At 40.3% G+C, this 18,756-nt stretch overlaps 1 protein-coding gene across 1 annotated transcript in view; it reads right to left on the minus strand.

Moving 5' to 3' along the window:
* Positions 1–18,756, minus strand: part of LOC119729086 — a 195,881-nt gene that overhangs the window by 135,435 nt on the left and 41,690 nt on the right. Inside the window, 11 exon segments of the mRNA XM_038201595.1 lie at positions 1,128–1,358; positions 3,106–3,247; positions 4,923–5,050; positions 5,500–5,663; positions 8,321–8,387; positions 8,545–8,754; positions 12,590–12,728; positions 14,472–14,650; positions 15,100–15,268; positions 17,392–17,649; positions 18,422–18,574. Of these exon segments, the coding sequence (XP_038057523.1) occupies positions 1,128–1,358; positions 3,106–3,247; positions 4,923–5,050; positions 5,500–5,663; positions 8,321–8,387; positions 8,545–8,754; positions 12,590–12,728; positions 14,472–14,650; positions 15,100–15,268; positions 17,392–17,649; positions 18,422–18,574 (1,840 nt within the window).

The raw sequence follows: 18,756 nt of genomic DNA on the forward strand, positions 1-18,756 counted from the left end.
AACAAATGTTATCGAAATTGAAATTCAAGGTATGCATTTCCTATTTCATATGAAACCCAATAAGTGAAAATAGTCCTTAAGACTCATTTTGTGGGACTTGGTCACAACTGGACGTCACTTCAAACTGCTCTACTTCACAATGCTACTCTTGTGACTGGTAAAAATGGCACTTGCGCATTGCGTTACTTCATGCATAATGTAGACCTATAATAAACCAGTAAGGTGTGACCCTGATCCTGCAGTCTGCTGCATGATACTAAGCAACAGTCAGTCGTCTCGGATAATGGAACCTGTGAGTACCTTGTGTCTGTCTGTGTGTGCACCAAGTCTCCCCGGCCCCAAGTCATCAAGGCATCAATGACTCAACCAGTTTCCTTAAGAGTTATTGGTAAATATTCCCGCAGAATACCACACTACTAACAAAAACTACTTGGAAAACCTGGGACTACTAGGCAAATCTGTTGACATGTACCTTTTTCATTATCAGGGATATTATAGACGCAGAATGGTAAGCAAATGGCTGTATTATATTAATGTGATCAAGAGATACTATTTAACAATTGTTGACTGATATGGAGTGTGATATGGGATATGACTTTTTAACATCTGAGGGGCGCATAGGCACCCGAGGCAAAGCCGAGGGTGCTACATGTATGCAGAGCACCCCCAGGAGGTTAAAAACGGCATATCCCACATCACAGCAGTCAACAATTGTTTTGTTATAAGTCAAATAAGTCAAAACGATAAATAGTTGAAACTTAATTTGCAAGAAATGAATCAGTGCGGTGTAACTCTTGATAACTGCAGGTTTTCCTGCCGGATATGAGACAAAGCATATGTTATTGCGCATGCATTGCATACAGCTAGCTAACTCAGCTCAGTTGCGCGCGTGCAGGTTCTACATGCGCGCATGCAACTCGCATTGTATATGAGGTTACCATTGTACATACGTTATTATAGACCAGGCACGTGGCCGTTCTTGACCAATGAAATTACAGTATCCAAGTACGCGATATAACGACTGGACATACAGCATGTTTTGAAAATTGCAAAATACCATAAAATGGTTCACAACCATTCACACAATATATTTGAGAATGTCTGTATTTTAAAAATGACAGACTCACCCCATTCATAGCTCAGCAGCAACTTCTTGTACTGCAAGTGCTGAAAGGCGACGTAGAATGTGAAATCACAGGCATCTACTTCCACAAAGGCCTTGAACGAGCGGCGGAATTTCAGGTCCTCTATGTTGAGCTCCAGACAGCAGTCCAGACGGAGGCAGTTCTCAGTCAGGGAGCAGTAGGCCACTTTTGCCAGCTCTGGGGAGAACGCCGGCAATGTGAAGAACCGACACACTGTACAAATCAGAACAAGTTTTCACAACTTTAATAAGTCCAATTTTGTCTTTGGCCGTTACAGAGTCAATTTCAAAAAGGCTGCTATGCATCATCATTTCTCTGGGCACAGGGAGGTTTTACACAAAGACTGTTTATCAGTTAAATGTTAAAACCTGGTTTTTATCACAGACTTGCAGCAAATTTGCTCGGCACTTTAAGATCTATATTTCTGTAGATTGTCAACCCCCCCCCAACCTTCTCATCAGGCCTAAATCAAAGTACTGACCACATAACATTGAATTCTCACTCCATTCCTATAGCCTTTATTTAATGCTTCATACACACCAGGGTTGCTCCTACTCGAGTACTACTCGAGTACTATTTTTAGAGTATTCGTGCTCGTACTTGTACTCGAATATCAGAGTACTCGAGCTGACGGTACTTGTACTCGGGCAGCAAAGTACTTGAACTCGACATGTCGAAATTGTACTTAATCATCAATGTATGCCTTCTTGAATAGCAATACTCGATATTTTTAATTTTTGTTATCGATACTTTCAAGTGGTTGTTGCCGGAGAAATTGACTTCCTCTGCGCACCGTCCAGATAAACAGCTAGCCTTGAGTGGCCAATTATGCACAATGACCCATTTGCTGTATATGTGCGCACACCACAGTTTCATCACATGTAATCAAAACATAATTTTCGGCTTCAAGCACACTGTACTCGGACTAGTACTCGTACTTGTACTCGGAAGTACAAGTACTCTGACTCATACTCGTACTCTTAAGTACAAGTACTTGTACTCGGAGACCTGTATTTGTACTCGGTTGGCAAGGTACTCAGACTTGAATGGTACTCGGCAATCTAAGTACTCGTCAGTACTTGGTACTCCGAAAAAAGTACTCGACTACAACATTGCCTCAAACAGCATCTGGTGTTCATAACAACTGATTTTGATAACTTTCTGAATGATGCAAAAGACCAAAATACTTGGCTACGGCTTCCAATTTAAGCCTATAGACCTTTATCATGTTGCCACCATTTCAGTCATGCTCCCTGTATCCAATTACAGTACTGAATGATTATGTTTTTTGTGCAAAAAGGAACCAGACTATTTTTCCTTTCAGCCTCGCTTTGGTAACGTTGATTTGAATGGAAAAAAATCAAGATGGCCGCAAAATGATAATGGTCTCTTGGAGTGGCCGAAGCCATTTCCCATAAACCCTTGTGGTAGCAGACCAGTAAATAAACTTCCTTAGACCCCAATGGTAAATGCTCCCATTTCAAAAATTCGGGAAAAATACTCACAATTCTCCAAGGTGTTCGAGACACACATCAAATTAAAGCTTATTTCATCATCTTTCATTTTCTTTTCAATTTTCGGGGGGTCAACTGATGACTTTTAGGAGAAATTTCCATCTGAAGATGATCACCCCTCAAAATAGTCCTGAAGCCCATCGCCATTTTGAAAAACGATGCCTACACTCCATTGCAAAATAGAGCGCTTTTAGGTTCCAAATAACATCAAAATTACACAGAACTGCAAGCTCCCAGTCCTGTGCACGGCTTCCACCCATATTTTTTACAAACCCTCAAGTTCATGGCCAACAGCATGCTCAAATACCGAAGATTTTGAGGGCATGGAAATCGTGATTTGGCCGGCGCAGGCAATTTCGGACCGATTTACTGGTCTGCACCCTTGTGCAACTGCCAGTCTTAGCCACAAGATTTGTATGCAGCCTTCCTTGAGTTATTCTACTAACTTCTATCATCCTGCGATAGCCTGGCTTCCATCTCCATCCTCGTTCCATTGGTTGCAAGTTGCCTCTCCTCCAGTGTGGCTATCAGCTGCATCTTACTCAAACTGGTGGGCGTTGGGCATGGCTCTTTACCATCCAATAATTCCTTAGGAGGGATAATGATGGGTGTAACTTGTACAACTTGCAACAATAAAAGGTTAATCTGAATTATTGAATTTAAAGGAATTGATCAAGCAGGGTGGACTTCAAACGCACTATCATCGGACAAATGTTTCTTGTGGTTTATTCAATGATGACACTCCTAAAACAAAAAAACTGAAATAACAAGACTCCAAACAGACTGGTATAAAGTAACTTGATTTTTGAACAGGCCACAACAAACTCCACAGACAGTATACAATTATGTCTGCTTTGATGTAGTCAATGTTTTACACACCAGGGGTGCAAATGGCGCCTGAAGAATATGCTTCCGATGTTGGTACAAAACCTATGGACTACAGCCTGTCCCAAAAAAATGCTGCAAGCAGAAACGGGCTCTGTGTCCTTGGAATATTGAAAAATGTTTCATGATGCTTATATAATGTTAAACCTGGGATATGTTAAACCTGGGATATTTATCAATTTTGCTTTTGCCAAACCAGAGATATGGTCCGTTGAACACAAACACTCAAAAATCCATTTGTGCCACTTTCTACATTGTTCAGTTGTTAGGCCTAATAATTACATGACAAGACATGGCACCAGTTCAAATCCACCTTCAATTGAAGTTTGCAATTCCAGAAGATATATTTTATTATGATGATTTGGAGAGTGTGTTACAAATAATGAAAAGAACATTATAACAGGAATAACAAAAGCGTTACTTCACCTATTCAAATGTTACTAATTGTTTTTCTACACGATCATACATGTGTATAATACTGGCAATACTGCTGTTTATAGATCAACTTACGGAAAGAGGCACAAATTGATTTTTGAGTGTTTGTGTTCAACGGACCATATCTCTGGTTTGGCAAACCCCAACATTGATAAAACAAATAGCATTTGAAAGCTGAATATCCCAGGTTTAACATTATATAAGCATCATGAAACATTTTTCAATATTCCAAGGACACAGAGCCCGTTTCTGCTTGCAGCATTTTTTGGGGGGGACAGGCTGTGTATCACAACAGACAACAATTGTATAGGGTGAGTCAAAAAAGGAAACCCAAACAGGACCACTATTTTAATGAAGTTCTGCATGTAGCACTTTCAAAATCTAGGATATGAAAGCCCAAATAATAAGCTTTCTTTTAGTACAAGAATCATTCAAATCACTATTGTAGTTTTTAAGGCCAAAAAAAAAAAAGTCTCCCGTTTCTGGTATGCGCGCGCGTCGCCGTAGCCCTGCGCGTCGGCAAAATGAAAAAGTTTTTTTTTCAATGAAAGATGATGTCTCAAAACCGCCAAACTCACTTGTTTGACTGGAATCCTGCTGCTGCACAATTTTAACGTTTTTTTTAGATGGGGTTATGATCGAGAATAAGCTTTATGTGACCTCTCTGGACTCCCATATATTTGCACTAAGTTTAGTCAGGCACCATTTACAGTCATCAGCCGACATTTGAAGCAAAAAAGTCAGGTAAAAAAAAAAAAAAAGCCGCATCGCCGCACCACTTTTTGGACAAGCTCCATACCAGAAACCGGAGACTTTTTTTTTTTGGCCTAAGCGTCCGAATTTTGAACACAATTACCGTTTTAAAGTTCTGTCCACGGATCACAAGAAGGTAAGTGTTCTTTCAGCAAAGAGAAAACAATGTACATACTATGTCTGAGCTTACCTTTGGTATGCCCAGCTCTTCCAGGACAAACTTCAATGCAGCCTCAGTGCCTGCCTTCAGTAGCTCCTCACCCGTCTCCTTGAGTAGATTCTTCAAGGCAGCGCGGGAGAAATACTCCTCCAGGTCAACTAAAATCAGATAAGATTTTGTTTTCGAACTATGGTCTATTTCAGGGTTCTAGTTTTCAGTTCTTGTTTTTTTTTTGTTTTTTTTATTTACTTAATGATTTTGGTTTTGGCACTGTCATTTGCTTGTATTTTTTTTCCCTGAGAAAACTTCTGTAGGGATAGACACATCAGAACTATTTTAGGAATTCGCAAATTAATGTATAGATTTTTAAAAACAGTGTATAGTTAGTTTCTAATATGAATCAATATATATGAACATGTAACTTCTTCTCTTTGTGCAGAATCAGTCCCTTCAATTTATTTTCAGCCTTTTAACAGGATTTTTGCTTGCATCATCAATTATCAGCATATCAACCCCTTACATTTTAACCATAATTTTGCACACTTTTAGGACAATGATGGTTTGAATGCATCAATATTGTTCTGTTATAGTTTTTCCTCCTGCTTACTGTCTGGCCATGTGATGGTTCCATTGGGATGACAGATAGGTAAAGGAATAGCAGAATCCTTCAACACCTTGATAAATGGCAAACAATCTGCATCACCAGTCGCTGGGCAGAAACCAACGGACATGCTGACCAGTAGCTGAGTCCTGCTCTTCTCAATGCCGTACCTGCGGGGAATATTAAGGGCAGAGATAGGCCAGGATATACAATGGACTAATTCAAAATTATTATTTATATCAGACTTCCAGTGGTAAAAATATATCAGCGTATTCCATGCTTTTGAAAAGAAGTACCCGGATGACTGCAATATTATGTCAGTAAAAGAACCTGGGTGAGGACAATGTTACTTTTCATACTGTCCTCATCCAGGCATTTTTGCTGGTTCCCGCACGATCAAGAGCGTCGCAAGCAATGTTGTCAACTAGTCAACAGAACGTAGCACGCAGTACCGTCGCGCCTGCACACGGACGCAGCATATGTGTAATGCATTTTAGAGTGGCGCCAAATTTGCTTCGGTAAGAGAAGAATATTCCATGAAATTTGGGAAATAAAGACAGTTTCCTGAAAGTCTTTTGAAGTACGTCAGCCTGATATAAATAACAATAATAATATTGGATGACTTTTTTTGAGGGATACAAGACTATATTGCACTCGCTATAACAATATTGCACTCAACTCCGACTCGTGCAATATTCTCAATGCCATCCAACATTATATAATTGTACACCTGTGCAGTTGTCTTGTGATCTTGGTGCACAGGTACCCCTCAGAGGTTATAAAGGGAGACCAATGGCAGGGACACTGGAATGCACACTGATGATGCCTGATACTCATGCAAAGATGCTATAGGTTTGTGCACATTCAGAATAAACTTAGTTGTGCACACTCTGCGCCAAATGCGCACAAACCAGTACGTACACGCCATGTGACGTGACCCCAGTAGCCCCCCCCCCCCCCCCCCCCCCACCATGAAGCTCTCCAAAGTGGTCACAAAACGCCATCTATTGTAAATAATAGATGGTGTTTTGTAGTGATGTGAAAAGACAAGATAAGTTTGCGGTAGCACCATGTGAACAAATCTCTTGTGAGTATGTGTGGTTCTAAAAAGAACCGATGTGTGGTTCTCACACATACTCACAAAAAGAGATTTATTCACATGGTGCTACCGCAAACTTATCTGTCTTAGTATCTTGCCACCATGCAAACCTTCAAATCTCATCGTGATGTGAAAAGTAACTATAATTATGCATGGCACGTGAACAGCTGCGAGTGATCCTTTGGAAAGGAATTCGAATAAAGTTCAAGGTTTCCTTTTTGTTCTTAAAAAGAAGTTAGTCAGTTGGCGTTTGGCAGTCGAAAAGATATTTGGGAGTTGTAATAAAGATTTAAAAGATTTTGCAAAGACAATACTTTGAACTGTGACTGTCTTTGTTGAAGAATCAACCAGAAATTCTCTGCTCCACTTCACACGCAGTTTTCCCAGGATTGCGTTCCCAAAATTGACGCTTTACATTTATGCACAAAGTCCAAAGTATGTGTACTTTGTCTTTCTATACAGTTATATGAAGTTGTATAAAGTTTTCAAATTCAAAAGTCTTCTTTCCGTCAGGTCTCAAATGTCTTGCACCTGTATTATCTGTTAATGACATTATAAAATGAACCTTAATGCATATTGGCACTTTGATCACATCCTTTTATATGAAATTCACGGGGAATGGATTTAAATGTTTCCAAACAATTCTTCAAATTTCTCACAATATGGTATCCTTATACTGCAATAAAAGACAACAAAAGATATGGCACAGAGACCTTCATAAGGCTTACAGAGATGATATGGACAATATCGCTAACACCAGCAGCATTTTACAAAAATTAAAACAAAAGGGAAAATAATAATTTTAAGTTGAACAATGAAATTGATTGGAGCAGGGTTTAAACCTATGGGTTAACGGCTTCTGACACATTTGACTACTGCACAAAGACGTTGACAAATTGGGGCAGAGTTGTAATGACTCGAGTCAATGACTCAACTCGAGTCCGACTCGAGTCACAATTTTTGGTGACTCGACTCGACTTGAGTCCCTAAGGGTAAATGACTAGACTCGAGTCACTGCGAGCAAATGACTCGACTCGACTCGAGTCCCTCATCAGAAGACTCGACTCGAGCGAAGGCTAATATTAATAAGACTCGAGTCCCAAAAATAAAAGCAGAACTTTGCGAAAAGTATTTGCAATGACTTACGGTGCAAAATTTATGCTCACTTCGCTTTGCGAATAGCAGTCATGTACAAATACACAACGTGTCACAGACTCCCACCTCATGGTTCTAGAACGCACAAAATACTACCCAGGAACCAGATTTTTAAACACATTTTCTAATTCGCTGTTTCATCATTGGTTTTGGGCGATTTCTTCTAAAGCTCTTGGATTCGAACGCTGGCTAAACTTATGGCCTCCTTTTATAAATTTTGGTAAAGTGTTCAAATATTCGTGACTCGAATTGACTCGAGCTAAATATTTGACTCGACTCGACTCGACCTTTTGACCTAATGACTCGACTCGACTGGAGTCACTTATTTAAAATGACACAACTCGACTGGAGTCACTTCTTTAAAATGACTCGACTCGACTCGGGTCACAAAATTCAGTGACTCGTTACAACTCTGAATTGGGGAATTACCAACATATGGCTGGATAGCTCAGTTGACAGATTGCCAGAACGATAATCCGGAGGGTGCAGGCTCAAACCCTGTCCCACTCTGCACAATTTCTTTATTCAACTTGACAACTTTAAAATTAGAATTAAAAGATAAAAGGTTACTACCTAAGATGCAGCTCCATATCATCCAAAAATGGAATGTCAAAGGGCACTGGCACGTCCCATTCTTTGCCTGGGGAGAAAACAATAGTGTTTGTTAATAACTTAATTCCAAAATCAGTTTTTTCTTCACGTTTTTCTTAACCTTAACAAAGTCAACTTTTTCCAAATTTCTAATGCATAAAAATCAGGAGTTTGTAAATTAACACTGAACAAAAGTATAGACTTACCAAATTCGGCATCCAGGATCTGAATGGTGTAGTTCCAAGAGTTGACACCGAGTACAAACTGAAACTCGCAAGGATCAAAGCGCATGAATGCCTTGAAGGCCAGAGATACCATGAAGAGTTTGACGTTCATACAGCACTCCACGCCCAGGCAGCTTTCATCTATCTTACAGTAGACATTCTTGGGTAGGGAGACTTGTAGCAGGGGGCAGCCTACAAAAATAGGAACGATCACATTTTATCCATCACAGTGTTGAATTTGCAACAACTTGCCTTACACTTACCATAATTTTCGGAATATAAGCTGCCCAGAGTATAAGCCGCAGCACGCAAAAATCTGCAAATTAAGATTTGAAGTCGGCGTATAAGCCGCACCGGCGTATAAGCCGCACCGGCGTATAAGCCGCACCGGCGTATAAGCCGCACCGGCGTATAAGCCGCACCGACCGCAGCGGTTTCAATTTTGTAAGACCTCTAAATTTTAGTCAAACTGCTCTGAACCAGTTCCATTTACACTACGAAAGCTATAAAAAGGGCCACAAAAGTTATATCAAATCATTGACAGTCGATACTCTCACAAACAAATAGGGAAATTGATCATGAGAAATAAAAAACGGGAATTGCTGCCGGCTGGCCCGTCAGTGCATGGCCCGGTAGCCTGCGCCGGTGAATGATAACATTTTCCCCCAGCACTTGAGAGACTATGCAACCCACCATGTGTCGTCTGACTGGAACGCTACAAATCCTGCTTTTCGGCAACAGACGCTGATTTGTTTTGTCTAATAAACAGGTCCGTTTTTACAACAAAACGTTTCAAATTGTTGTGATTACTAATGAGTAGTAACGTCAAAAATTCAAGTTTCGATCGTAACTTTCTTCGAAAACAGTCAACACGATGCTGAAATTTTTATGGACGAATCCATTAATTTCCTAAGGGGTGATTTAACCCCTGTTTTGAGTTTTACATCGTTTCTTGAATACATTTCAAGAAAAAAATTATATTGTGACGTTGAACAACTGATTATCAAATAAAGATATGTTTTGAACTCCATAAAAGGTATTAGTTGTCTTTTTTCTTTTTTTAAACAGCAGAAATATTGGTAATTATTGTTCCAAAGAAAAAACACCCCTTAATTACCACAAATGGTGTGGTCCATGGGGAATCCATGCAGCATGCATGCAGCATCACGTATAGCCGGTTGTCGATGTCGAATAGACAGCTTTCACTAGCCGTACTTTTTACCAAAGATTTTTACCGCTCGGTACCTTTTCGTGGGACGTGCTTTCGGTTTGTTAATGACTTTCTTAATTGATGATTTATTTCAGCAACAGATCTTTTCATATACCAGTACATTAAATATACATTTGAATACCATTTTTATTCTTCAAGGCTCGGCGTATAAGCCGCCCTGTGTATAAGCCGCAGTAAACATTTCCATGGGCAAAATCAACGTATAAGCCGCGGCTTATATTCCGAAAATTACGGTACATAGACACATCATTTATACACACTGCACTTTGCTGTAAAACTGTTAAAGTAAAATGAGTTTACAAAATGTAAGGTTAGAGCACACGCGCTTGTGTGATTAAGAACTTTGACAAAAGTGTCATCGAGGCTTCATCATTATGATTCATAGTTACCAAGGGCCCATTACTTGGACCAAAAGCATACACGTTCACAAAAATGACATCAGGGGAAGTGATCGCACTGCACATTTTCAAATGTTGAACACATTTAAAAGGTACTAGGGATCATTTAAATGTTGTGAAATCTTTGGGTTTTTTTAAACAACAAAATTGTTCGAAATCTTGAGAAGGGTACATAACAACTAAGGGGCCATTCAAATTTTCGATGTTTTTAAATTTCAATTTTTTTTTTTTAATGTTTTTGACCCACCCACCCACCCCAATTTTCGATCTAAAATTTTGATTTTCAATTCAATAAATGCCCACTTCTCAGTTACGGCGGAAATCAGCTGCAGTCTGTATATGGTACCTTACCAACAACTAGCATTCCCGTATGTAGGGAATCCACCTGGAAACACGTAAAACTAGTCCATTTCTAAACGGTGATAACATAGAGCTATAAAAAATAAGCTCCATGGTGATAAGTATCAGCGCGCTCTACAAAAATCAAGTGTTGTCTTGGCGTAAAGAGGTGTTCTTCGTAAAGTTTATTCAGAAATTTGAGTCGTTCTGGATAGAAAAAAATTAACTCTCAACTCGTGCTTTCCAGGCCATGGGTGCTGCCATGTTCATTGCACGCAGATAATGCATGCAGGTTGCCCGGGTAGTTTTGAACACAAGTAGGTTTATTTGTCGCGATTGGTAACGGACGCTCGTGGTGTTGCATTAAGACAAATGAACCTGGTACCCTGCTCCATTTGCACGGCCCACTGATTTTACGCATGCTTTACATGTAAGTCTATACTACACTGGTCCCCATATTGTGCTCCGATGGAGGCATACTCAGTACATTGTACATGTGCTACCAGATGCATAATGTACTCGTAACCGTAAGGTACAGGCTAAGGGACGAATCAGAAATGCAGAGAGTTGAATTGCCAAGTCAAAAGATCTTTTACTTACTATTATCTATCTTTTTAATTGAAAGAAGTGAATTTCAATTAGCAATAATTTCACTAAATTAATTTGACCCACCAACCCAACCACATTTTCGAAAAAAAAGAAGAAAAAAAAATCGAAATTCAAAAACATCAAACATTTTGAATGGCCCCTAACACGTTAAAGTAAAAGCTCCATGGATACTATACATGTTGAGAAGACAGAGAAAAAACCTTTACACTATTTTATGGTCTCATAAATGGTTTCTGTTGCCAGTGATTCCGATTCAAAAAAAGCACTTTCACATTTTTAATAGCACCACAAGCACACTTTTCTTGAAACCAAATCTGAAAATTTGTTTCTTCCGAATGATACCATATCAGGTGGAATAACCAGCCTTTCTTCACTGTGAGCATGTTTTTTTCTCATCAAATCGGTTGGTTTGTGTCTGAACTATTACCAAATTTGTTCCCATGTGCCTGTAACTCCGATGTATTTTGCTGCAAATGTTTTATGACATTTGTTACGGTTTCTGTAATTACATTGAATTAGTCACCCCTTCAGTTGAAATAGACGTGTCTTATAGAGTCTCAGGCTTCCAGCCGCAAATTTTTTAGAATGTTAGTTTCTTTTATAATCATTACGTAAGCCTGTAGTTCGTGCAGACGTGCCCAAGTGGTGCGATCCAGGGATATTTTCCTCATTGTTATTTGATTATATAAATGGGTTAAAACCACGTTAATAGTCCTGACTGCAGCACATTTCGTTGACGCTACGCTGGAGGGCTGGTCCATTTACATGTACATCGAGCCATATCGTTTGTCAAGAGCCGTGCAGTTTCTCTACCTGTGGGACGTGTGTGTTCTGTGCTGAGCGCTGATGGTGGCTTCACCTGTCGTCGGGCAGACATCGTGTCGGCGTGCTGGCGTAATACTGACTCGACTGGATGCCGTACTGCTGTCCTACTGGCATGACTGGTTGTCGGTGAGCTGCCGTTTTAACGCTAGAACTTTCGGCGGGTCCGCTACCCGTCTCGTGATGAGACTTTAACCGAACTTTTCGTGTCCGTGTCGGCGGGCAGACCTGCATTTTACTCCCGTTTCACTCCTCGTAGGATGCCACGAATTGGGACGTTGTCATGACGTTGCTGCTGCTGGTCAGGCAAGACTTAAGTACTAAATTATGATTGTATAAGTTTGATTTTGATGGTGTACTGTAATGTGAATTAAGTGATGTGTGTCGTACTTTCATGCAGTTTGGTTGATTTGATTGCATTTTGATGTATTGGAATTGTGAATGAATAGAATTGAGCATATTTGAAAATTTAGATTTTGTCTCCTTTGTTGGATTTATTTTTCTTGCTTGTCAATATGCAACACATTTAAACTTGCTTTGCACTCTCAAAACTATGAAACAGCCTCAGGTACAACACACACAGCTGACAAACAAACCTAAACCACACAGACGAGCAACTTGTACTTACGATCTTCGGGTTGTTTGTATCGCTGGAGTAGAGTCTTCCTGTCACCCTGTGAACTGAGACCGCGCTGCTGGAGCTCAATCCTCAACATGTCATTGGACAAAGACTCCGGTAGAATGCACGGCTTGTCACTCACTAGTTTCTGCAGGTTTATGAGAGAGAAAGATTTGGGAATTCCATGTTATACATTGTGCTACTCAGTTAAATTATTCCATGAACTTCCACTTTAAGACATGGAATTCGCTAATAAGAGGAAAATTAAGCAGATCTATGTTTGACAAGTTCTCATCATGGAATTATGCAGGGTGTCCCCCCCCCCCCTAAAATAGCCTTTAGTCAAGGCACGCGTGTCTACCTGGACCCATGGCGCCCCAGATTCTGGCACGAAAAAAGACCAGTGCGAGTGGCGAAGCCGAGAGCGCCTTTACCATCTCGTGGAGCTAATCATTATGCATTTTTTCAAGTACATATGAATAATATGAATCATGCATGTTGCGGATATATATGAACCAATCACCACCGACATGCCAATTTGGAGGTGATGACGCGCGTGCGCACGCCCCTGAGGGCGCCCTCCACACTTGTTCTTAAAAACAAGGTGCGAACGCATTCACAACATGTCATGCATAATTCATGTCTACCAAATCGGTAGACATATGTAAGAAAACATAAGCGTCCTCTACGAGATGGTAAAGGCCCTCGCAGCTTCACCGCTCGTGCTAGTCTTTTTACGTGTCAGCATCCGGGGTGCGTCAAGTGTCCGGGTAAGCGCGTGGGACTTGACTAAAGGCTACCCATAAAAAAGAAGGTAACCCACAAAGTAATAATATGAATCCTGAATGATTGTGGCTATCAATCAACAGGAGTTCTGTTTTGTTCATGTTTCCATAAAGTTAAATGTCCCTTGAACTTTTGATGGAATTGTCTTACGTCTGGGATGTGCTCTTATTATTTTACCCAAAACTGTCCCAAGAAGGTTTTCAAGTACTATTTTCAAGACAATGTTGCTCAGTGGTGCATGACCAGAGGAATATTAATGCATCCAAGACAACAATGAAAAGCTTACTTCCACTAGCTAATTTATAACACCATAATAATGGTCATGAAGTTAACAGATTACAATATTGGGAGTATCAAGAATGGAGGAAAAAAAATACATTTCTCTACATAAATCATAGAGCTATAATAAATTACTTGAGCGCTGACTTATGTACAAAGTGATGCCTGCTGAGCGCATCCATATTTTTGCACAAGCCTATGAAAACTCGACATTTTGCACGGCTTTTGTACGGCTATATATGCATATCTGCATTTGTATTTCATACCGTTAAAACCAAAACGCATGATCAGCAAATGAGCTCTGCGAAAACAGCGCAACGCGAGCGTGTATCCGCTGCAGATGCTTTTTGCCGTGACGTTTTTTGAGCCGCCATGACGCGTTTAAGTTGTTTGTGTATGTTCTACTTGCGTGTTGCATTAGAGTACACTTTTAAAATTTAATCCATCTAATTTCATTGTGTTCTACAAACACACACATGAATTCAAAATGTCTGTGCCCAGAATGGTTTCAAAGCGTCTCCGCGCGCAAGAATGAGGAGTTAGCGCTCTAGTAATTTAATATAGCTCTATGATATTAATACACAATTTTTCAACGGTAATGGCACTATGTAACTAGTGGGTCAATATTAGAATTCAGGACCAAAGATATTTTTAATGAAAAATACAAAATTTACATTTGAACAGATTTGCAATGTGAGTGCATAAGAAAGTGCTCAGCTTTGCCTTATAGGCCCTACCTGAAATTTATTTTGAAAAATTGTGAACCAATGAATCTTTTTTTACTCAATAATCCTCAAGAATAAATGCTTTAGACCAGTATACTCACAACAATCGTCTTGACAACTGTCAGTAAGTCATCTGCTGTTTTCTCCAGTCCAATCTTACGGGCAAATGCCAGAATGGAGCCAATCTTCAAGTTCCTCAGAGAGAAGTTCTTGAAAGGAGAACCTGAGCCTATTTTTGGCTCTGGAAGGCCAAGTGTTTCCTGGGTCTGTTGTTTGTTGCCTTGAAAACAACAGTGAAGAGATTGTAAATAACAACAACAACAGAAATAAACATGTATTCATCAAACATAGATACAATGGGATTATGTTGTTCACACATCATCTTTGGCTCCCGATTTTTGTGTACAAAATGGACCGAATATTGTTGTTGAATAATGACAACAGAAGAGTGACAAGTGGCTATTATTTCCCCAAGGAATAGATGGGAAAAGCCACCCACTGCTGTAGGTAGTACACTCAAAAACTATGTAATTACACAATTCAATAGTCAGCATGTGTTCAAAGTCGTCTTTTAGTAACTACCAGGGCGTGCCGGGTTAAAAGTGCGGAGCACCAGCAACTTAAAATCACTGTACCGAACATTCGCTATTACGAACAATGTTTGTTATAGCGGTGTTCCACCGTATAAATATAATAGAGCATGACTTATTCACAAGCTGTTCTGTTTACCTGGTGATATTGCTTGATTAAGAGAAGATGTTTGCTGTGGTGGTCTCTTGCTAGGGTCAGGTCTATCGGTGGTTGTGTCAGGGGGAGGTTGGCGCTTTGGGCTGGTGTCCTTCGTCTCTCCGTCCTTATTATCGCGTCCGAGCAAAGTACCTTCCTTCACTGTCTCTCCCTGTGGAACAAGATTCAAGTGCAGGTTCTTATTATGGGCAATTCCACGGTTACTCATGTTACATTTTTGATGTACTTTTGAGTTTCCTTGGGCTGTAATTACCTTACTGAAAAGGTTTAATAACTGTTATCCCCATGGAAGATAGAGTAGACCTAGACCTACCTAAGCACCAAAGATGACATCCAGAAAAATGTGTTATCACTGTTATGTATGATAAATAAGACGCACAAAATTGGTTACTCATGTTACATTTTCGTAACGTGAGTAACCGATTTTGTGCGTCTTGTTTATCATACAAAACGCATTTTTCTGGATGTAATCTTTGGTGCTTAGGTTGGTCCAGGTCTACTCTATCTACCATGGGGATAACAGTTGTTACACCTTTTCAGTAAGGTAATTACAGCCCAAGGAATCTAAAAAGTACATCGAAATGTAACGTGAGTAACCGTGGAATTGCCCACATGCAGTCTTTATTAAGCTCATCAAACATAAACAGGAACCCACATTCCAAGCCCCCCCCCCCCCCCCCCAAACAATGAATGCTGGGTTTTCCAATGATTTCTGAACATGGAGGTATATAACGCCTTGTCCAGATGGTAAAGTCACCAAATTTAACAAGATTCCCCACTAAAGGTTGACTATAAGGCCACTCAGCAAGTTAGAGACTGTTGAAAATGTTGACTCGGCAGGCGATTTCACGAAACTTACGCCGCAATGGCATAAGTCCACTTGTGCCACAATTTATTGCAAAAGTTGCGCAACATCCACGCTGCGCAACCTTTCAGTTATGACAACTAACCTATCGCGGTAGAATTGCGTTAGAATCGCGTGTACGCAGCTTGTGAAATATTGGCCCATTACATGATATACAAACGGGTGCATACGCACAACATCTGAGACAAACAAAACTTAGTGTACACAAATTCCACAGGGGTGTCTAAGGGGCATGGCCAACTCGCAAACGGAGATAGGTCAATTTCATGAAAGTTTCATAGTTCGTAATTCCGCAACTTGCGCAAACAACTTTTGTCGTAACTTGCGCAATCATTTTATGTGGCTGAAGTTGTGGCGTAGTGACTGAAAATGACCTATTTTACCAACAAATCACGATCATCATGGCACCTGTTATTGCACAACTTATCGAGGTTGATACAAGACACTCACAGCTTTGTGTTTGAAGTAAATGGATTGCTATTTTAGTCGTGACCGAGCATTTAGAGTTGCCGCATTATTCCGAAGAAAGTCGGACAAAATTATTTTCAAAATGGTCGGCGGAGGTGATGCAACGACTTTTACATGAAAGAACAAAATCACACACAAACAGCCATTGTAAATGCTGTTTATTCTCGTCCAAGATGATTAGATTATTTATAACGTTGCCCAGCTACTCCATGTTTCGTGAAATCGATCGTCAGTTTATTGCATAGCTGTGCAATAAATGTGTTGTCCTATGCAAGGCGTAATTTACACGCTATTTCGTGAAATCGACTGCAGGATGAACTCACAGCAAAGTGGTATTTGAATGATTTGGGGTTAACGGTCAAATAATACTACTGATTATGTATCGTCGCGTCAGTGCAACAAGGTCGTAACTCGATTCTGCAACAAAGTCATATCTCACGCGAGTACACTCTGTGCAACAAGGTCACATTGCAACGTTCATTGGCTTTGTGTGTACATCCGGGTTATTTTAAGTGTGAGATGCAACCTTTTGACATTCTGAAACTCGCGTTTCACATACGGCCCATTTGAGGAGATACGACCTTGTTGCACGGACACGACGGTATTTGATTAGAGTGTTATATTACTGAGTGTTATTAGAGAGTCAGGTTGGCGTAGCGGTACTTTCCTCGCCTTCCACTGCCGTGACCAGGGTTCGAATCCCGCCTGGGCCAATATGTGGATTGGGTTTTCAGTCCCTACCTGATTCCGTGGGTTTTCCTCAGAATATTCCACTGGGCTTTTCCTCCCACCTCTAAAACTGTAATTTCTTCTCATTGTCTTCTCTCTACAGGTTTCTTCAGGCTTTCGAGCTACAGTGCCTAGGGCACTTTTGAGGAATCCTCGGTTTCATTACCAGAAAGAAATTTAAAAAGTAACAAACAAAAATTACTAGGACCTACCTTCCATACCAGCTTGTAATCATCACAGACTTGAGTCCATTTTGGTAGTGCCAGGGGCCTCTTGGCAAGGTAGTTACTAGGGTCCACATAGCCCTCCTTAGCAGCTTCATCAGAAGCTGAAGGATCGTCATCTAGGGCGATGTCTAGAATGGCTGCCAGGCGGTTAGGTTTAGAGTTCTTCATGGACAGGTGTATGTAGTTGGGTGGTGTGCAGGTTGTAGACCTGCCGACTGTACCCATGACGGTACCAGCTATCACCTTGTGGATGGACAGATTATAGACCAGAATGAAGAGATTACAAAGAGATCATAAACAAAAGTTGCGGCTTGTCACCACAAAATGAATTTAATGTCGGATAAGTGAGCTATTTGTAATTCTGAGGAACAAGCACCATCCAGTGGTACGTAACTTTTTGAGTTGTCATGAACCCCACCCAAGGATCCCTCTTTCCAAGTTGCATGAAAATCCATCAAATTCTGTAGACAAAGAAACATTCGAAGCACATTCGAACAATGACCTCTAATGACTCCTACATGACCCTTGACCTCAGTAATCTGATGACGAATTGTGTCTTCCCATCCAAAGGTCACTGCATCCTAGATTCATCAACATCAATGAAAGCACGTAGAAGTGAAAACATTTTTTTCAAAAACTTCTAAACTTTAACATACATACAGAGATACGGTTAGACAGGGAAACGGGGATATAGAATTTACGACTGGTAAGTGTCTCCCAAACCTTTGTTTAGGCAACACAAAAATGGATTAAAAAAGGGTTTTCTATAATAGAATAACAAAACTAAGGTAAGGTATAGGAGGAATCTTGAATTGAGGTTCACCTAAAAACAAAGAAAATAGGCCAACCCTTTGAAATGTGGCTTTGTCCCCTTTAACTGCGTAGTAACAACTTGCAACTTTAAGCTCATTGCATGGTGACCTGTCACTGACAAAAATGACTGAAATGATTCCATCCAAAATGAGGGCCCACCAACGACAACGCGTGTACCAAATCAAGTCTGTTTTCTACTTACATTCACTCCCTCAGTTTCAGAGATGGTGCGATTGGGCTCGATGTTGTCAATGAAGATCTTGATGTTTCGGAAGGCCCCACCACCAGCTACCAGAGTAACCTGGTTGGGTTTACCAGCACTCTTGAATAGGACGCCTGAAAATGGTGCCACCAACTAAAAACAACAACAAGTATCAAAAAAATGAGATTACACAAGGATTGGAAAATGAAAGTACACAGTTTTCCAAGAAATTGTTGTAGACTGTAGATACCTCCTTTTACTATAGTGACGTATGATTTTTACTTTCATGTTTTCTTGATTACTATTTTTTACAATTTTCAGGGTGCCAGGATACT

The sequence above is a fragment of the Patiria miniata genome, unplaced genomic scaffold (assembly GCF_015706575.1).
Source record: "Patiria miniata isolate m_02_andy unplaced genomic scaffold, ASM1570657v1 HiC_scaffold_1, whole genome shotgun sequence".
Classification (NCBI taxonomy): domain Eukaryota; kingdom Metazoa; phylum Echinodermata; class Asteroidea; order Valvatida; family Asterinidae; genus Patiria; species Patiria miniata.